The following is a 22399-nucleotide window of genomic DNA, read 5'->3' as shown; positions in this document are numbered from 1 at the left end:
CCTGCCAATCTCCTGCACAGAAGAGACACACTGGACCCTTCAGAGTACCCCCAAGGTGGTACCTGGAGGAGGGGGAAGTGAGGGAACGGATGGAGTGCTTTTGCAGGCAGCTCTTAATGAAATGACCGGCTGGCCTCAGTCAAGGGCAACCTGGGGGCCTCCCTGCCTCCTGCTACATGGATGACTAAGTGTTTGCTGATGCATCTCTGCAATGGTTAAGTGTATGCATCAACTTGATAGGGCCACAGGTTGCCCAGATGTTTGGTCAAACACGATACTGGATGTATCTGTGAGGGTCTTTCTGGACAAGATTAACATTTGAAGAGCAGACCAAGAAGGAAGATTGTCTTCCCCAGTGTGGGGGGGCCTCACCACTCGGCTGAAGCCCTGAATAGAACACATCTGAACAGGGAGCTGTCTCTTTGAGCTGGAAGGCTAGTCTTCTCCTGTCTTGGGACTCCATCTCAGACTAGGACTTAAACATCAGCCCTCTTGCTTCCCAGGCCTCTGGATTCAGACAGGAACTTATACCATCCCCTGTCCTGGGCCTCCAGCTGCTGGTTGCAGATCATAGGATTTCTCAGCCTCCATAATCGAGTGAGCCAATTCCTTATAATAAAGACCTCTCTCTTTCTCTCTCTCTATATATATGTATATTAGGTATAGAGATGTATATATGTGTGTATATATATATATAGATATATATTTATATTGATGTATATGTATGTATATAATCAAGTGAGCCAATTCCTTATAATAAAGACCTCTCTCTCTTTCTCTCTCTCTCTATATATACACTAGGTATAGGTATATAGATGTGTATATATATATGTGTGTGTGTATATGTGCATAGATATGCATATATATAGAGATATAGATATATATAGGGGCTTCCCTTGTGGCTCAGCTGGTAAAGAATCTGCCCACAATGTGGGAGACCTGGGTCCGATCCCTGTGTTGGGAAGATCCCCTGGAGAAAGGAAAGGCTACTCACTCCAGTATTCTGGCCTGGAGAAGTCCATGGACTGTATAGTCCATGGGGTTGCAAAGAATCAGACACGACTGAGAAACTTTCACTTTCAGATACATATAGGTATGTGTGTATATGTATATTGATGTGTATATATGTATATAGGGCTTCCCCAGTGGCTCAGCAGTAAAGACTCTGCCTCCAGTGAAGGAGTCACAGGATATGCGGGTTCAATCCCTAGGTCAGGAAGATCTCCTGGAGGAGGGCATAGCAACCCACTCCAGTATTCTTGCCTGGAGAACCCCCATGGACAGAGGAGCCTGGAGGGCTACAGAGTTGGACATGACTGAAGTGACATAGCATGCACACTTAGCACACAGACACATGTATATTGAGGTCTATATATATGTATTTTTATTGTCCAGTTGCTAAGTCGTGTCTGACTCTCTGTGACCCCATAGACTGCAGCATGCCAGGCTTCCCTTTCCTTCATTATCTCCCAGAGTTTGTTCAAACTCTTGTCCATTGAGTCGCTGATGCCATCCAACCATCTCATCCTCTGTCACTCTCTTCTCCTCCTGCCCTCAATCTTTCCATAAAACATATATATATATATATATATATATGTATGTATGTATATAGGCACTTCCCTGGTGGCTCAGATAGTAAAGAATTTGCCTGCAATGCAGGAGACCTGGGGTTCAATCAATCCCTGGGTCAGAAAAGTGCCCTGGAGGAGGAAATGGCAACCCACTCCAGTTTTCTTGCCTGGAGAATCTCATCAACAGAGGAGCCTAGTGGGCTACAGTCCATATGGTTGCAGAGTCAGACACAACTGAAGTGACTTAGCATGCATGGACACATGAATATATATGTATATATGTGTGTATATTGCATAGATGTATATAGATGTGTATATGCATATATATATATATGTGTATATATGTAGATTGATGTGTCTATATATGTATATGTACACAGATGTGTCTATATAGATATATATATAGATACATATATATGTATATAGATGTGTAAACACACACTGTTTCCCTGGAGAGCCCTAACTGACACAGTCTTTTTATTGTCTGGCTCTGAATTCCAGTCACCAGCAGTGTGTTCTAGTAGACAAATCAGACACATCTAGTGATTTGGTCCTAATCAGCCAGACTTTCAAACAGAGAGGAGTTCCACCTTCCCTCGGTGGAATCAGCAATCAACATCTTCCCTGTAGTAGCCAGAGTGGGGCAGCCCTAGGACCTGAGGGTCCTCTGGGTGCTCCTCTCTGTTCCCCATAGATCTGGCTGGAGCTCGGCGGCAGCCGAAATGTTCTAGCTCCCTGCAGGCTCTGCCCAGCCCCCAGGTGTTCAGAGCAATCTGACTGGTGCATCTGCTCAGAACCTCTCTAATAGACAGGTGTTGGAGAAGAGCAGTAATTGAGTTAATGTAGCAGAGTTAAAAAAGGAAAGTGTTTTTTTTATCAGTTGATGCTATACAATCAAAACTTCCCACAGAGGTGGAGTAGGACAGAAAGATACAGAGAATGTACCACCTCATATCCTGACCAATTAAAATATATTTATTACACATCAGATTTTTAATATGCTCATATGGGTTCATTATAGAAAAACTTCAAAAGATGGCATTTTGGAAAACAACTGTTCTATTTTGGAAACTGCTGTCCTCTGACCATGTCATCTGGAAACACAAAACCACAAAGAGAAAGGGGAAGGCAGTCCAGGACATCGCCACAACTGGGGCCCCTATTAACTCATTCATTAACAAACCACTTGATTTTGATTTTTAATTACTCGCGTAATCTATGCTTTTACATTGTCATAATGGGTGTTTACTTTGGTGATTTATAACATGTAACAGTTTCTGTTCTGTTAAAAAGCACAACTGTAAACATTTTCCAACTTCTTTGTTCTCTGATAAAATAGGAAATTGATCTTTATCTGGTTACCGTTCTGCCTTTCAAACCCTGCAAATTCTGCTTCCAAGGGGGGCTGGTGTGATGTTTCCATGACTTCGTTCATTTTCAACCTTATTCTGGGAAGTTTCCAGAATGCCTCGGTCCATGGCCCTATGTCGCTTGTCTCAACGTCACCAAAGACTGTTGGTCACAAACTTCAGAAGTTTACGAAGCAAAAGAAGCAGAAGTTTGGACAAATACAGTCTTCCTCAAACTTTAAAACTTTCAAAAGCAGTATCCATTTGTTTCTACTCAGGTTCAGGAAGACTTCTTTCTGCTGGCTTCAGTCCTAACTTACCAGGAATATGCTCTGGCATTTCCACATAAACCACAGTCCAGCTGAGGGTGGGTGGGTGGGGTCCCTGGGTCGACAGAGTTCCCGGTTGGAAGACCCTGCCTCTTTCCTTCCTGACCCACACTAACCCTGGCAAGGCCAGTCTCACCTGCGGTGAACCATCACCTGCCTGGGAAACCTGGCCCCTGAGCTTGTATCTACATCACGAGAAAGGGCAGAGCCACCCTTTCACCATACCTGCCTGGACAGGTCTCTACACCTGTAGACAGCAGGATGGTGGATGTCCTGGTGGACTGTCTCCCACAGCCTGGCAGTCTGTGGGTCCCCAAGCCACAACATTGGGGGCCCTGGATACAACCTGAGGAGGAAAGTGGACATCGGTGTGGTTGGGAAAGCTGTCTTGTCCTGAACCCTTTCGCTGGGATGAGTTCTCTGAGAAGGGGACATGGGTGCCACTCTGAAGGTGAGGGCACAAGCCGGTGGGTGACCTATCTTACAGAGAAGTGCAAAGGTCCTGAGGCAGGAACTCAGGGACCCATCCCTGAGCTCCATCCACAACCATGAATCTAGCACCTGCAGGGTGGCTGCCATATGGTAGCTTCTGACCAGCTTGTGTGTGCAGGGGGTCTTTCTAGAAGGACCACAGTTTCCCAGGGAAGAGTCCAGGTTCCCCACTGCACTCACCCACTCCACGCTACCCAGCATAGAGCCGGTACCGCAGGAGAAGGGTCACTCACTTATCTGGTCTGTCATTCAACCTCTCAAATAAATGTACTGTGCCTCTGCTAAGCTATAGTTTACTGCAAGGTACTCTTGCAGGCCTGGGATTCTATAGCAGTTAAAAAGGTGGACAATATTACCACCCTCACATTCTACTTGGTGGAAGATAAACAACACATAAGGAAACGAACTGAACTGAACAAGATAATTTAACAAGGTGCTAAGTCTATGAAGAAAATAATACAGAGGCACAAGGGATATTTCAGGCAGAGTAGTTAGGAACAGTCCCTCTGAAGAGATCATGTGAAGCTAAGCCCCCAGTGACACTTGGAGGAAGACCAGTCCAGGGGGAGGGGGCAGTAGGTGCAGAGGTCCTGCGGCAGAAGCAAGGCCTCTTGCACAGGGGGAACAGGAAGACTGCAGTGGGGTCACAGGGAGGTGATGAAGGTCAAGATGGTCGGATCCCATGGACCCCAGGGGGTGACAGAGCCTGCTGCAGAGTCCGTGCATGTTAGGAGTCCTCTCTTGCCTTGGGGTGACCCCACGAGAGAAGAGCTCCAGGAGAGGGAGGGACAGTGGTGACACCCAACTGCACCCAGGCTGCATAGAAAGATGGCAGCCCGTAGCCACTGTCCATGACCACCTGTCCTCAGGACACTGGGTGGCAGGGAGACCTGTGCGCATGGGTGAGGGTCCAGGTGAGGGCTCCCTGTCTTCCACAGCACGCTGAACATGAGGCCTGTATGCACTAAATATCGTGCACAACCCTGAGCTTTATTGATTCCTTGGGAAACAGACCACAATTATTTTTGAAAATAGATGGCATATTTGTCTATCCTCTGAAGCAGCTCATACTCCAATAGATAATGTGTCGGGAGAAAAATCAAAGAAAATGGAGGTGTCCATATCTCAGATAGATTTTTTTTTTGTATTGGCAATGTGCAAACAACTAGCAGAAAAGCTAACAAGAACCATGACCGAGGCTCGAGGCAGAGAGACCAAGAGAAGCCCTCACTGTGAGGGGCTCAGGCACTGCCAACACACGGGAGATGACAGCAGCCCAGAGGCTCGGTTAAGAGCATCTCAGTCTGTCTTTCGAGGAGATGCAGTGGAGAGCTACCCATTCCCCTCACCATCTGTCCAAGTCCCAGGTGTGGGCACGGAACCCCAATGGGGCCGGAAGCCAGCCTGCCTTCAAAGACCTCCTACGTGACCTGTATATTTACAGTCTGAGTTGGGTTCTCGTCATCTGCACCTGAAAGACCCCTGGTTCGTAGGAGGATGTAGGAGGTGTGACTTCAGTGCAGCAGAAGGACACCATAAGCAAAACGTTTCGGGGCCTCAGACAAAGCACCATCACCCCAAACCTGGACCATGGGAGACCCACATCCACACACCGTGTATCATTCAGGAGGGTGAGTGTGGGGCAGGGAACTAGGTCGGGAGGGTCAGTTCAGACCCAGACAGTAGTGCACAGGCCGGCCCACAGAAGCTAGACCTGGGATAGGAGCGTGGCAGCCTGGGCCTCCTCCTCTGAGCTGTGTACCCAGATTTCTCACCTGTGTGTATCCTCAGGTGGACCTTTAGGTGATGGGATGTCCGGAAGGTTTTCCCGCAGTACGGGCAGTCCTTCATGGCCGATCCTAGGCTCCTGTCACGAAGTAGTGCGGGCTGCTGGACGCCGGCCGATCTCCCAGCCTCCTCGCCAATGTCTGCAGCGGAGGAGAAACGTTCTCACATCACTTCAGCACATGTCAGAAGTTGTTCGCACCAAAACTGCTAACACCACACAAAGTTAAACATGTCAATACTACACCTGTCTATTTCATTCTTTAAATCTGACAGAATGCTGACAATTCATGTATTTTCTTGTTATTCTCTTAAATTATTTCATCTTTCCTATCATCATTTTAAGCAGCATATGGTACCTTTATATTGAACTGAATTAAACAAGAAAAGAAACAGCTGTGTCAGCAGCTGGTTTGATTTCTTCTTTTGCTTAGCTCCTATTAAGTATTTTTTTGCAAAAGTTTAAAAATGTTGGTGTTTGTTGAATCTGATTAATTTGTAATATGGACTAGCTGGAGAGTTTGCTATAGGATCGAAATCACATTTGCATTATATCAAGCAACAAATGGAAAAAAATGCGTCTCGGCTGAGTCCCTAAGACACGCAGACATACAGCTATTTTGGGACAGGAGAGAAAATTATCCCAAACTGATCATTTCTTCCTTGTAGAGTCTTGCCTCCATCGCTGGCTGGTGTAATCTCATGAAAGAGAGAAGAAAAAGTATGGAAATGTGGTTCCACAATTAGCCCATGATAAACATATAGTGACATATTCAAAGTCATGTGCAGAAACTCAGCTGCAAAACTCCCATAAACTTAGAGCACCACAGTTAAATCTTTGTGCAGTGACTTGAGAACTTCCTCTGTAAAGTATCAATACAAATTTTCCTTCCTGCTGTTATTTGTTATGTAACCCAAACCATTAGAAAATGGAATAAAATTTACATACGGCTGCCTTCTGCACAGAAATGATGGGACATAATAGTAAATAAAACTGTGAAAATATCTAGTGGTTGGGAGGATATGTTACTGCAACACCCGAGGCCTGACATCACACTGCCAAGGAGGCGACATCTGGGGGTGGGGCAGCAGCCAGGAATCTTGCCTCGAGAAGGGGAGGCACGCAAGCCTTCTCCCCTGGCCTCCCTGCCGGACTGGAGGCTGCCGCCTGGCACAGAACCCAAACCCCCGAGGCTGGCAGGGTCCTGGCTGCAGCTTCCGGCCCACCCTCCAGGCCTCGCAGTAGATTTTATGAGAACAAGGGGACTTTCTGGGATAAAAAGCAGACCTGTGAGTTCCGCAGAGAGCAAAATAAACAAGATTTGTACCTTCCAAGCAATGGAAAATGCAAATTGCTTTTATTCTTGAACATCCGTTCTTGGTGATCTCTGCTCACAGCCAAAAGGGACACACTTATAGGCCACGAACAAGGTGAAGGCAATCGCACTTAATTCTAATCTGGATGTTTGCTCGGAACAACGGTGGAACGCTTTGGCTTAAAGCATCCTCTGTGCATTCAAACTGTGTGCCACCCTGGAAAGTTTCCTGGAAGGCTCACTTTGACTCCTATTCTCCCCAACTCTTCTAACCACCCTTGGAAAAGAGTTGTTCAAAGGGTCTAATTGCCCAGCTTTTTCCTCAAAATTTTACACGGGTAGGAGGACTCGGTTCATCCACATCTAGAGCCCACCTGACCTACCACTAGCTTTGTGGTTTGTCCACAAGACTGTGGAAAGACTTCCAGAGATGGCTACTGATAAGGGCAAGCAGGCACAAAGGAGGCTCTCAAGATCATGGCAGACAAATGCCCCACATGCAGTCATAGCGGCCAGTCCCACGTCCACAGGTCACATCCATAAGGACTGCCGCCACCTCTGTGTTAAAGAACCAGTTTGCCAACAGTCCAGGAGGAAAATGGCCAGATACCAGATGCCCATTCCAAGTCAACCACATCCTAGGTATAAACAACTGGGAGGCCAACTCTTACTCATCTCGCCATACCCACATAGCCACCCCAATACCAAACCTGTTGCAGTTGCTCTCCCAGTGTAACTCAGCTTATCTTTTGTGTGATCATGAGGTCAGCTTAAAATAACAATGAGCCTAATTAAAATTCTGCCTAAGTGCTCCCTGCAATGGGGTTAAGATATCCTATTTAAGTTAGGATGTCACGAGCCGTCACTTGAATGATGAACAGAACTAAGTGTTGACTTCAGCACAGGAGGAGGCAGGTGTGGGCTTTTGACGCCACATCCCTGCCCATCCCCAGGTCCCACTATCAGCAGTTGAGACCCCCCTCCATTGGAGCCTCTGGGGAGCAGTCCAACAAAGGAGAATAGAGAGTAGGGGGAAGGCATTTCCACTGCAGCTTTTGGTGAGCCCTGGCCCAGGGCATGCTATAGATAAATAGACAGATAAGGCCGCCACCATGCGCTCCCACAGGCTTTACGGAAGGTGAGGATGAGCTGCGTCCCACTATATGTCACTCTAAGTGATGGCCTGTATCTGTTTTCCTTTTATCTTTCTATCTTGGATATGTGTGGCCCAATAAAAAGAATAAATTTGTAAGATAAACAGCTTTCTTTGCAGATTTAAGAGTCTAATTTTCACTTTACACAGAATTTTTTTTTTTTCCCCCTTGGAGGGCCAGAAGGCCTATGGCGTTTACCCTTAGACTAATCCAAGTAGAAAAACAAACTTGAGTGAGGATGAAGGGGAATTGTGGGTGGTCCCAGGAAGTGTCCGCAGAGGCTGGAAGCCAAGTACCGTCAGTGATGGTGGAGGAAGGCCCACCCGGCCGCACTCTCCCAGGGCCTGTGTGTGAGTCCCTGCCTATACATGGATGGGTACCCTTAAACAAGGTGTGCTAGACTAGGCCCCGCCCCGCTGAGAATCCAAGAGGCTGGCTCAGAGGGGAAGATGAAGCTGTTAACTCTGATTCCTTCTCTCCCCAGGGTGTAGAAATACTAGCAGCTGTCTTTCCGCAAGACTCTCCAGACGGAGTCCCAAGGCTCTGCCTGTGGCCCCACATAGCCAGCCAAGGACACATCCATGGTCCTGGTTATGGACAGACCAGTCCTTCCCCAGCCCCTCTAGGAAAAAGATGATAGAAGGGAAGAAGCATCATAAAAAAAGACATGTGTGACCCTTTGTCAGGCCACATATGGATTGCTTTTGTTTGTGCTTTTTTTATATTCCGTTTTCTAAAATCTGCAGTATCTCTTCTCTCTGATCAGACACTTGCTCTAAGTGTGTTGAGTAGAATGAAGCTGGGCATGTGAAAAGAGGTGGGCCTCAGACTTGCTGTCTGCTCCTCCTGCTCCTCTGTGAAAGCACCGCAGCCAGCTCCTCAAGGCTGGGGTGTCCCCAAGAGTGGGGACATCGGCTGCAGGCAACACGACCTCAGCCTGAGTGTGCTCTGGGCCTCACAGGATGGGGAAATAGCAGAGAAGGAGGTCCTGGGACCTCTGTTTCTTTTCCTGACCCCACTAAATAATATGCCATCTATTCTTCAGGAGGGGATATCTTATATAATGGCTCCTTCCAGGCTCCTCTGTCCATGGAATTCTCCAGGCAAGAGTACTGGAGTGGGTTGCCAGGCCCTCCTCCAGCGGATCTTCCCAGCCCAGGGATCAAACCCGAATTTCCTGCATTGCAGACAGATTCCTTACCCCTGAGCCCCTGGGAAAACATGTGGGGTTTACATATGTACATGTGGGCTTCCCAGGTGGCACTGGTGGTAAAGAACCACTACAGACACACACATTGGAGAAGGAAATGGCAACGCACTCCAGTATTCTTGCCTGGGAAATCCAGAGACAGAGGCGCTACAGTCCACAGAGTCCCAAAGTAATCAGACATGACTTAGCGACTAAGCAACAAAATACACATACAGACAATGTTATACTACTCAGTCACAACAGAATGAAATTTTGCCATTTGCAACAACATGGATGGACATGGAGGGTATTCTGTTAAGTGAAACAAGTCAGACAGAGAAAGACAAATACTGTATGATATCTCCTACATGTGGAATCTAGAATATACAACAAACAACTGAAGAATACAAAAAAGAAACAGACTCACAGATATAGAGAACAAAGCAGTGGTTTCAGGTGGGGAGAGGGAATGGGGAGGGGCGGTATAGGAGCAGGGGATTAAGAGGTACAAACTACTGTGTCTAAAACATGCTGCAAGGATATATTGTACAATACTGGAAATATAGTCAATATCTTATCATAGCTATAAATGGAGCACAATCTTTAAAAACTGTGAATCACTACACTGTATGCTTTATATATATATTTATAATATTACATATCAATTATACTTCAATTTAAAAAGATGTGTTTGGGGGGGGGGGACATTGAACAACTGACCCTCGTGATTTTGTCATCTCAAGGTCAGAAACCTTGCCTTCTATGTTTCCATTTGCTTCTCCTAATCTTCTGAGTATATAGCAAGGTTGCCCTAGGTCAAGGTGATTGAGGTGCATTACCTTCCCCAGAATTCACAGAGGGAGGGACCACAGCTGTGGGCTAAAGGAGCTGGGAGATTAAAAATGGTTGTGGATTATGTTAGAATCCTCATCATCAACTAAACCACAAACTGGCAGTCCCGGAGAGACAAAGAATCAGATGCTTAGAAAGAAAAACAACTTTTCAAAAGTTAAAACCTAGAGGCACATAAAACACCATCAGTAGCTATCTGAATCCATCCCTGAGACTGGTTATCTTGTACACAAATATTATTTGAATTTCTGGGTGCCTCATTATACACTTAACCTTACTGTTATATTTGTTTGGAATTTTAAAACTTGGTTTATGAAATAATTTTGCATTTTAAGGGTAGATTCCCTCCCCCCACGGTTATCTTTAAATACTTGACTTCCTTGGTACATATCTAAAATACCCTTGTTTGCAGAGAAGGAGTCAGGAGTCAGAATCTCTTCCTTGGTCCCCAGTGCCTGGCTGTCCTTAGGCAAAACCTTTCACCCCACCCCAGCTAGACTTACTGGCCCTTCCCCTCCGGCTCATAATCCTGCGATATTGTGAGCCCCAAGTCCACTGCAGGCTGTCTTCACCCACGTTGTGGCCTTTCCTTCACCCACCCTAGCCTACGTGCCCAGTCATTTCAGTCGTGTCTGACTCTTTGTGACCCCACGGACTGTAGCCCTCTGTCCACACCCTCCTCCAGGGGATCCTCCTGGCCCAGGGATCAGACCTGTGTCTCCTGCATTGCAGGCAGGTTCTTTACTGCTGAGTCACTGGGGACGTCCGAGCCCATCCTAATCAGAAACGGGGATGGATTTTAGAGAGATGGGAGGAAATGACCATGAAAGGGGTAGTACATGCTTCAATATATTCCACAAGCCCCGACTTTTCCCAACTGCCTTTGCCCTAAGTTGGTGCCACTGACTAGTCCAGGCAATAGCTGGAGGCACTGAAAAGACAGACACGGAACCATGGCTGCCTCCCTCTCCTCCCGGACACCCTGTCCTTGCAACACAAGTGTTGAGGGGGCAGAACCGCAAAATAGAGGATGCCTGGATCGCTGAGTCACCAGATCAACCCAAGACAGACTGTGGATGAATGAGAACAAATCTTGGCTCTGTTAAGTCCTGGAGACCTGGAGACTTGTCACAGTGGGAGGAATCAGGAACCAAGTAGTATGAACCTTCTCCTGGTGAAGCCTTTTGGGTTTATACCCTGTTCTCCAGGTAGTCCTATTAATTCACATTATGTGACAGAGAACAAGGTCCAGAGAGGCCAAAAGAGGCAGGGTGGGAGCAAAAAGAAATAGCAAAGAGAGGTTTCTTTTTAAACTGTGCATGTACCCTTACTGCTCACCTCATCCTGCCAGGCAGCCTTACCCTTCACACGCCCAAAAGTACATTCTGGAAAGATTTTCAGTAAAAAAAAAAAAAAAAATTGTAATGATGATGATGATGAAGATAGGCCCATGAAAGGAATGGAGAGTTGTCCCAGGAACCTCAGTGGGATGAGGGAGCTGTCCATACACCTGAGTGCTTACTATTTTATGACATAAAAGGCCACGGTATTTTAATTTCTATGAAACTCTTAGTGTAACAGTAAATACATTTTCCCAGATGAGTCGTGCAGTTCATTCTGAAAGTCTGCCTTGTGCAAAGAGCATCTCAAAAGCACAGCTCTCACTTCATTAATGAAGGAAAAAGCAATTTGTGGAGTCTAAAGGGTGAGCAGGACACCGAAAAATCACATCTTTCTTAATTTCTTTGCCCACATATGTCAGTGTTTTAAAATGGTTTCAGGGTAGAAGAAAGAACACTTTGGAGAAAAAGTCCAGAGGAATGTATAGTTCCTCTTAAAAGCTTAACACTTTCCCTTATTTTGAAAACTTTAAAATAAACAGACTCAAAACAATTACTGTGGCAGGGGTCGCTGATGAAGGGTTCCTTTTATTTTTAAAAACGACTATAAATTAATGGTATGCATAAAAATTATAACATTACCATAAACAATTGTACTTAATTCTTGGAAAACGTAAATCATGCCTTAGGTCAGTATTAATTTGGTGTCTCTGTCGTTTCATCAAAGTTTTCTGGTTTATGATGGCCATATATAGTCATGTTAAACAGTTAAGCATTAATATGGATTGGCAAAAGTATTTGTTTAAATAGAGAGCTATTTTGGAAAAGGATGACCACTTGTGAGAAGGCAACAGCCAGCTTCCCTGTGGGTCCTGAGGACCAGGGACCGGCTGGGCTCCCTGGCAAGGCCCAGCTCGTGACAGATCACTGGTCACAGAGGTGAAAGTCCTCCATCATCGCCTTCCTCACCTCTGACCCAGACTCAAAACTGTGCAGAGCATCATTTGCTTTTAGCAAGATAGAATTTCTGGAATTGGGGAAATAGGTCACTAAAAGGCTAAAATTTGGAGGAAGAAAAAATATAAGATGCTAGGATCTCAAACAGCTTCTCTAAAGCAACATTTTGATGAGTTAAGTGAAAATGAATCAGAAACATATGGATTAAATTTCCCTTAAAATACACAAGGGCTTCAAAATCAAGCACTGTGGGCCAAATGTGTTTCTGGTTTTACCAAGCCCAGAGCCCTTTCCTAATTGTCAGGGGAGTGTGCGGAACCCCCCTGCTGGTGACTGGGCCACCCATGGGGTCTCTTCCCTTTGGCATTATGTGACGCTGCCATTGACAACACGCTCTGTGATCCTTGGGTAGCCAGTTCTCCCAAGGTGCTCAGGGCTGGCTGTGGGCGTGCAATTTTAGTGCCCAGGCTGGGAACTGTGACCAGGGAGGCAGCAGGCAGGATGTGGGACTCAGAGAAGCAACCCTTGACAAGACAGACTGTGTGATGGATTTCTCTGGGCTCTGCATACCTCTCTCTTCCCTCTGGCCTGCAGGGCAGGGACACATCCCAGAAACTGATCAGGTGAGCCAGAGCGGAACAGGGTCAACTGTGGACTGGTCTGGGTGAGGAGAAGCAGGAAGGATGAGACTGGAGAGGGATGGCCCAGGGAGATGCCATCCCCTGGGAAAAGCCTGGCTATGGGCAGGGGAGGGAAAAGCCATTGGCTCTGTCACTCTTTAGAATAACCCCCGACTCCTCATGGTCTCCCACCCCCACCTAAGTGGCCCCCGCTGCTCTTCTGACCTCATCCCAACTCTACTCCTGCCTTCCATCTATCTGTTTTCCTCAAGGCCTCCTGGCTGGTACCCCACTTTTGTTCCTGTTGCCCCAGTTCAGTTCAGTTCAGTCGCTCAGTCATGTCTGACTCTGCGGCCCCAAGGACTACAGCAGGCCAGGCCTCCCTGTCCATCACCAACTCCCAGAGCTTGCTCAAACTCATATCTATCAAGTCGTTGATGCCATCTCATCCTCTGTCGTCACCTTCTCCTCCTGCCTTCGATCATTCCCAGCATCAGGACTGTTTCCAATGAGTCAGTTCTTTGTATCAGGTGGCCAAAGTATTGGAGCTTCATCTTCAGCATCAGTCCTTCCAATGAATATTCAGGACTGATTTCCTTTAGGATTGACTAGTTGCTGCGGCCCCATTCACCTAGAATTCTCTCCTCCCAGAATTCACACAGAGACTCACACTCAGACTTTAGTCCACCGCCTCTCCTGGGAGTGCTGTTTCTGACCACACTGTCTGGAGCAATTCTCCCTGACTCCACATTCCCGGGGTGCTCTCTCTCTGGTTTGTCCTTCGAGGAACTATCACCTATTGCAGATGCTAACTCACCTACATATTTGTCTGCTTACCACCTGTCTGCCTAGACACAAGCTCCATGCAAACAAGGACCACGCACTACTGTTTGGTGTTACACCCCCAGCACATGGTAGGCACTCCGCTCATTAGCAGGTGTTCAATAATACTTGGAAAAATTGCACCTACTCTTTTAAACACGCCCTTTTAAAATAAATAGAAGAATCAGAAGAGGCAAGCAAACTGGAATTTAGAGGGCAAGATGAACTCCTGACTACAAGAGGAAAGTTGCTTTGAGTAGTCCTGGAGGAACTGGCCCCCTGTATGAGCAAAATATCAGAAATGCCCCCAAAGTGCTCAGCAAAGACCATCTGGGGCTGGAGTGTGAAAACAGCAGGTGGGCAGGATGTCAGGGGCAACCTGAGGAGGCTTCCTGAAGGAGGAGGCCTCAGGCTGTCTCCTGGGTCTCTCTCTAGCCAGGTGGGAGGAACCACACACATACAATTTAATCAGCAAGATCACAAGACAGTTTGAGAGAAGATGGTGGTGTGTCGTTGAGGCACCTTCCACGATTTCATTTGCCTACTTCCTGACTGAAAAGGAAGATGTCATTGCACTGGAAGAAACAGCATAAAGAAACAGTAATCAATAGAAAAGCAAAATAAAACAGATACTTAAAAAGTAATCCATGCCCCCAATCACTACTGTAATTATTGCAAAACATTTGTTATGCTGTCCCTTCTTCATAATTTAAATAACATGTTCCTTTCTTAAAAAACACACAAAAAAACTATAGACTATAAAAGCCTCTACTTTCAGTAAAGCATAAATTCCCAAAAGATTTCTACGTAATTTATTTTCTTTAAAAAAAAACTATAGCTTTTAAGGTCCTCTTAAGGTAATTTACAGCCCCCTCCTTTATGGTTGGGGTGGGGGCTGGGGGAAGGTTGGAGGAGATCTCTTTGACTACCCGGTAGGCTTCAGGAATTCTTACTTAAGTGACACTGCGAACAAGCTGGACCGATCTTTTTCAAAATGCACTTGGTCAGTCGCCATAACCTGTGAGCTGAGTTTTCTCAAGGGACGGACACAAACTGAAAGGAGAAGGAATGATCTGGAGATAACGCCTCCCCTGGAGACAGGTTTTGCCATATTCTTTTTTAAACAAAGAAGACATCTTAAGCACCTTGCAATATCTTTCATTTAATCGTTGGCAGAAGGCAAGTCCCTGATGAACACTGGCCTGTGTCTTTCTCTTTAACCAGCTGAGTGATCCAAGCTTTTAATATAGCCGTTCCAATTATTGTAAAAGTCATCTAGTACCTTATAACCACAAATATTGACAGTTTATTGCACAACACATTCCTGACATTTGAAGGTCACACCATACATAATACATACTCTTTTATAAAAGTGTCTGGAACAAAAAGATACATGATAAGCAATTACCTCTCCCGGCTTGTGTGTATGTACAGTTCGGGGCCAATGAGGTTGCATGAGAGGCACAGGCACCATTTTAAATAATCTATTAAGGCAGCATGGAGGCATTCATGATGGATAATTATGAAATGGCTTGTGGACACGCTGCAGTCAGATTGGTTGGCCGGGCCATGGGGTCTGGGCAGCTCTCCTCTTCTGAGTTTGGGTCACAATGCCACATCGCCACAGAGAGCCCTGCCTCACATCACAATCGGATTTTCCCCCAAAGCCACGAAGCATAACAGAGTCACAATATGTTCTTGTTTTTCAGATTGGTCTGTATGTGGCCGAAAGGAATTTAAAAAATCCACCAGGCCTGGTTCAGATGCACCCCACCCTCAGGCTGTTGGGGCACTGACCACAGCTGTCTCGTCACCCACACGGCCAGACACCACCCTCCCAGGGCTGCGGTGTCCAGAGACCCGCAGCACAGGGGTACATGGCTGGCAGGCCCAGGTGCAAACCAGGATGGGAAGGGTGAGCCAAGAAACTCTACTGATGCTGAGGCCACGCAACATCTCCCGAGAACATTCTGCAAAAGAAGGCACTGCCTACTGCCGCCCCGCCCCCCCCACCCCTCATGCTGTTCCCACTTGTCTTTCCGGCTTAAGTCTGACAGAAAGGTTCCAATCACAGATTAAGTGGAAAAGGTTTTCAATCAGATGCTTCAGGTCAAAACCAAGTTCCACCAACTCTTAGAGAATATAATCCTGGGTAAATGACATAACGTCTCTGAGGTTCATTCAGTTTCCTTATCTGCAAAACGGGGATAGTCGTAACAATTCATTTAGCAGGGGCCTGGTGCAGGATATGGTCCAGTTAATAACAGCTTTTAACATGAATATTGCCAAAGGGATCCCTTGCATGCAAGGGTGGCTTGTGGGGAGGGCAGAGACCTGTGGCTTTAGCGCTCTCCCCAAGTGACAGAATCTACAACCTGCACAAGGTCCAGAATGAGAGGGCATGCTCCCTTTCTGAAAAGTCCAGGTTACAGCAGTTTCTCCAAAGCTCTGAAAACCCAGGCAATTCTCCCAAGTGAAAAACAATTCAGGCTACAATTGAGCTTTGCATAGATGACAATCTTTAATCACAGATGAAGCAGCAGGTCATTAGAATCTACATCAAACTCCCTCCCAAATGATACTAATGGCTACTGTTTGGGGGAAAAAAAAAAACTATATATACATATACATACATATGCATGTATACATGCAATAATATATTATTTTAAAACTGTATTAAAATAAATGATCAACAAACTCTCAAGATAATCAAAAGTCCTTCCAAGAGTAATTTTATTTTGATTTTTAGGGTGAACACCTTGAAAATTTAAGACATGGGACCAAAATGATTTCTATAAAGATGACGTGTTTATTAGCATTAAATCCCAGGCAAGAGGGCTTCCTGATAAAGAACACATTTTTGCATCTGAAAAGCATACATATTAGAATGTGTGTGTTTCTTTAAGAAGCTATTCTGTTTTAGAGGGTAGCGGGTAAGATAGGGCACCACGTGATCAGGAGGTTGCTATGGTAAATATGCATTTTTTATTGAAGAGTAAACAGTGGCAGAAAACAAGTGTCAATTGCCAGCTCTGAAGTTACTGCCATTTTTGAGCTGCACTGACTTATCTAGCCCTTTTAATTTGAGAACCTTTATCAGATGAACACTATCAATGGATCAAGATTTAAAATTTTTTTGAATAAATGCTGAAATTTTAAACACTTTGTAGTAATAAATACTTTAGTTGACATATAAAAATTAGCAAAAAAAAATTCTATCCAGCTCTGCCCATCACAGTACGAACATTTTTCTGGAGCTGTTTTGCTTGGCTGATAGATCTCCAAAGGACAAAACCTTTGGACTTGGCTCAGGCCACGAAGCAGAGGAGCCAAGGAGACAGCCAAGGTTACCACATTGACCACTGTCTTGGTACATGCCAGCGAAACAAAGCTAGAGCCGATGCCTTGGAGAATGGCCCTCCCCATGAGTGGTCCACTGTCTGCGTCCTGGCAAGGATGATGCCCACCCCCCCCAACCCCCAGGCTCCTGGTTGGGCAGTGGACTTTAGACAATACGACTGTGACATGCTCAGTGAAGTTTTTGCTGTCTTCCTCCTCATGACCCCCAGAGACTGCTTGAAGGTAACTTTGCTTTCTGATAAACATAGGAGTGGCCTTTCTCAACTACAAATGAAGTTATGCTATAAACCCCAGATAGCTCCTGGTTACACTCATATCCTGAGTGGGCCCGCAACTAGCTTCTCTGGCCAGGTGAAGAATGTGGATTTTGTTCTCCTTCTAGCTTATAACTGGCAGAGGACAAGAGGCGCAGAGTCCTCCTCCTCCACATCTGGCACATAGTAGGCCTCCAACCATCACTCACCCAGCTCACGCATGAATGAATGATGTGCGAATGAATGAACTGACCCCTGGGGACTAGCTTCCTGGGTAGCAGCTTCGAACAGGGAGGTCAAGTCTCCTCATTCTTCCTTTGATCACAGATAAAAGTATCAAGTCCTGGCAAAGTTCTCAAACGGAAACCTCCAGGTTTCCCTAGCAATCCCATAGACCAGTCCAAACAAATCTTCACAAGGGACAAGCAAACGAGTGTGTCCTCCAAGGTGGCCCCGGGAAGGAGGGGACAAGGACAAGCAGCCTTGCTTGTGGAGGGAGGGGTGGTGGCACAGAGGAAATTGTCCCCATGGTTCCCAAGCATGCACAAAGACTGTCAGCCAGAAGGGGTCACCTCAAAACACCTAGAAGTATTTGACTCCAAGATCTGAGTTTGAGTTTAAACTCTGGAATTCCAAGCAAACCACTAAAGCTTCATGAACTTTAGCATCCTCATCTGTATAACTGGATACTAACTGGATAATGGTACTTACAAAGGAATCTGAGTGTTTCATGAGATAGGGGGATTGCAAGGCCTTAATATACCTTAAATCCTGCAGAGCTACCACGGCCAAGTGGGAAAGTCACTGGCTTTGAGACAGCCAGCTCTGGGTTTTCCAACCTGGACCTTCTGGGCTACACTTCTATAGATGCTTCCCCTAGCCTTGCCCAGACTCTAAACACTGTCCATAAAGAGGCAATAACAGCACTACTTTACAATCCCTTGTGAAAACTAAATGACATAATGTGAGGAAAAGGCATGTGATAGACTCCCAACTGAAAGTTCCCCTGAACTACCCAGGACCAGATCTACCCTTGACCTACCTACACAGATAACTAGGATAAACCAGAGGTGATGATTCATATGATAGTACCACCATAGGAGCCCTGCTCATGGTCAGCGCCCTCCCCCGGCACATTGCCAAGCTGGGAAGATCATCTCCCATGTGTAAAGTGACACCAGCTTCCATGGTGGGAAACCCATGAACAAGCTTCCATGCATGCTATGTTCTAATCCCGAAATTATAGTTTAACACCTTCTCCCAAGACACCTCCTAGACAAGACAGACTTACTCAGATCATCCCTTTGAGATGAGTAACTAGAGGGTGAGGAGGAAGACCTGGGGGAAGGTGTTGGACTAGGATGACAGGGAGAGATAGGAGCAGTCTCCATTTGGGGCAGTTCAGGCCTCACCATCCTACACACCTTTCATGAGATGGCTGGTGTTAAAGGGTGATAGGCTGACTGCTTCTGAACATCTCCACAGAGCACCCCATCTGCCCAGACATATTGGGCCCCTCAGTCCTGTAGCCCAGAGGCCTTCCGACCAGCTCATGCCCAGACCCAATACTGGGAAAGAATTTTAGAGCCACCTTTCAGGTACTGGGACGTGAGTTGGGACTGTGATGTGATGTGAGCTGGGAGCTTTCCTTGACAAGGCTTCAGGGGGCCAAGGAGATGCCACTCACAGTCCTGCCTGGGTCTCTCCCGGGCATTCCCAGAATGTCTAAGAGCCCAAGGCAGCTCTAATGACCTTCCAGAAAGAGAAAGGTGAGAACTTTCTCTTTGATGGACCTCAGAATCTCAATACACGCTCATCCCTCTTCCTGAAACATACACCCCAAACTCTAGCATACCACCTCCCTCTTGCCTGGTTGACGCCACCATTCTTGACAGTTCAGTTCCAATGCCACTTTCTTGGAAGACATTCTTGTACTTACACACTGAGTCAGGTCAACCCCAATTACCCTAGAATGAAACCTTCATGACACACCTCTCAAGAGTTTGTACTTACCATATATATATAATGATACCTGCTTAATTTCTCTCTCTCCAACTAGCTTGTCTACACTTTAAAAACTGGAATGCAGTCTGTTTTTCTCAATATTATCTCCCTAAAACCTCCTGGGACTTCCCAGGTGGTTCAGTGGTAAAGACTCCACCTATCAATGAAGGAGATGCAGGACCTGCATTGGGAAGGATGGAACACGGGTTCCATCCCTGCATTGGGAAGACCCGCTAGAGGAGGAAATGGCAACCCACTCCAGTATTCTTGCCTGGAATAGTCCATGGACAGAAGAGTCCATGGGGTTACAAAGAGTCGGACACAACTGAGTGACTGACATGCATGCAAAACCTCCTGGCACAGAGTCGGTGCTCAGTAAATACTGATGAGAATGAATGAATGAATGGTGCTGGGAAGACTGTGTGGTCCCTCCACGCCGTGTAACCCGAGGAGGCCACCGTTCTAAGACTCCCTGTACTCTCCTGCCCTAATACCAGAGGCCAGGGCTTGTGCTGTGTAGGGAGAGGCACAGTCAGCTCTCACAGCAGGGAAAAGGAGTTGGGGTGTGGTTCTCACAGCTCTCAGGAGCCCCGGCCCGGGTGCGGGGGTGAGAGTGGCGGGTGGCAGAATTTAAACAGAACCCTCAGCGTGCGTTGGAGAGGTTGAGTGGGTGCCAGTCCAGGACCTGGGCTGGTGGGGAGAGCAGAGTCCAGGTCCCGGGGCAACTCATCAGGACATTTGTTCTGCTCAGTTCTTCTGCTGAGTATCTGGACCCAAGGAAAAGTCTGCCCAGACATATGTTCTCGGAGGTGCCCCCACCACATGCACACACCGCCCAAGTGAGGAATACTCCACTCTCCCCTCTGTGTGAGGCTTCCTGCACCCTCCTTCCCCTTGGCCTGCCACCCCCAGCCCTGCAGCTGCTCTCACCGCTCCCAATCCCCGACGTCGGACTCCTCCCCAGCTCACCCCTAGTTGGGCACCACCCAATGTTGCCTGCTAGTGCTCAGTTCTCCAGCGATTCTTCCATCTGTCTGGTTGGCCATGGCATCCCCAGCCTGCTAGCAAGGTGCCGGGCACACAGTAGGCACTTTGTGATTTTAAATAAATACGACAACTTAACACTTTGTGACACCACTTTGGATGTAGATTAGATCCTGGCGACAACTTTTAATAAGGAAAATCGCTTTCTCCCTTCCCTCGGGAAGCCCTTCCACGCTAAAATTCAAAGCAGTGCTGCAGTCACAACATATATAGTCCTGTAATGCTAATTTCTATCCCATAACCGAGAGAGACAACTAAATGTTGCAAGGTTATTCAAAACTCCTGCCCCTTATCCTCTGACTTCTCCTTAGGGGGAAATTGCACAGGAATACATTTCCTCATCTGTATGTTAAAGCACGGTTATAATCCACCTATCATGATTGCAATTTTGGGAATCAAAACGGAGATCCAAAACAGCAGTGTGATCTACATTTTAGCCACATACATTATAATAAATTAAGTCAAAGAAAGAGTTCAGCATTAAGTCTGGCTCTGTTCCTTAAATACCCTATTAGAACCTTGAAGCTGCCCTCTGTAACAGCCCTGGCCTTCCCCACCTGCTGTCCAAGGGCTGCAACGTTGCCACTGACCCACCGCCTGGAACGGGTCGGTCACAGAGCCAGCTCAGAGTATTGACTCAGTCCAGCTTTGCAACACAGGTTCAAGGCCACAGAGAGGCCGCCAGCCACCCCTGGCCAAGGGCAAGCAGAAGCCTCTGGAAAGGAGCAGACAGTGTGGGCAGCATGCTGATGGGAGGTTCCTAGCCTGATGCGTGCGGACACTGCCCTGCACCTCGGGGCTTGGACCGAGGAGGCAGAGGGAACACAAGTGTCCACCGCCTTAATGAGCTAGCCCGTGTTCTTTTCCCCACCTGGGCCTCTGTTTCCACTTCTGTAACTAGCAGGGGTAGCAACCCAATGGAGAGCTCATTTGTTACTCAGGGTTTTCATGTGCCAAATTTGTTTTTAACATTTACAAATTCGGGGCATTTCACACATGGTCTTGGTTTCAGCCTCTCCTGAAAAACTATTCTCTCACAACGCTGGGTCCAGGGTCCCCAAGGGGCAGCAGCTCTTGGGGTGGGTACTGGGGGCTTCCTCCCTGCTCCCAGCCCCCTCCCTAATTCTTGCTTCCTGGCAGCCCCCACCCAGCAGGCACGGCTCTGTATTTGCCATCTCGGCCGAGATGGTCCGGGACACCCTTTCCACCTCTAAAGACGGCCTCAGTAACCTCAGTTGAGCAAATAAGGCAGAAGCCTCCAGACTAATTCTCGTAATTATGATGGGTCTATTATTTCAAAGCCAGCGATGATTGTGGGGTCAGGTGCTCAGAGGAAGAGGGAGAGAAACATACTTTAAAGTGATAGCAAATATCCTTTGATTCTTTGCTCTGATACCAAATTGCATCCAGAAATGCTGAAATACGTGCTCGTAACCTGAGTCAAATTTCAAAGAGGCCTCAGCAGGAAGGGCAGTGATCAGGGAGAGGGAGGAGGGGCCAGAGAGCCAGGCCACTGAAAGAGCCCACGCAGGACTCTGGGCGAGGGGACGTGGACACACCCCCGCTGCTGTGCTGACCTGGAGATTTCAGCCACACCCCGACCTCCACGTCTGCGGCACCCAGCCTCCGCCTTCCTGCCTCCTCAGGTGTTCCCACTCACCCCACCGCCCGGGCCTCCCCAGCACAGCCTCGAATCCTCTGAACCTTTTCTGGATGATTCTGCACAATGACACGCTGCTCCGGGCTGCTCTCTCATTTTCCTCACGCGTTTTGATTCCAGCCTGCTTACCAAGAGGACCCCGTGGGTTTGCCTGTCTCGTAATCACCTACAAAGCCGAGCAAAGGGCTGGCCCACTGAGTCACTCAATAAACACAGGTCGGTTGACCTTTCCATTGTGAAAGACACCGTTATTACCTCCTCCAGGGCTTTCTTCCCAGGGCTTCTTCTAGGAGAAAGGCAC

General features: G+C 47.1%; 1 protein-coding gene across 1 annotated transcript in view; it reads right to left on the bottom strand.

Annotated features, from left to right (window-relative positions):
• Positions 1 to 22399, bottom strand: part of ZNF536 (zinc finger protein 536) — a 443484-nt gene that overhangs the window by 160528 nt on the left and 260557 nt on the right. Inside the window, exon 5 of the mRNA XM_061138921.1 lies at positions 5517 to 5669. Within this exon, the coding sequence (XP_060994904.1) occupies positions 5517 to 5669 (153 nt within the window). The remainder of the gene's footprint in view (positions 1 to 5516; positions 5670 to 22399) is intronic.

The sequence above is a fragment of the Dama dama genome, chromosome 4 (genome assembly GCF_033118175.1).
Source record: "Dama dama isolate Ldn47 chromosome 4, ASM3311817v1, whole genome shotgun sequence".
Lineage (NCBI taxonomy): Eukaryota > Metazoa > Chordata > Mammalia > Artiodactyla > Cervidae > Dama > Dama dama.
Note: the sequence above shows the minus strand (reverse complement) of the source record. Positions and strands in the feature narration are given on the sequence as shown.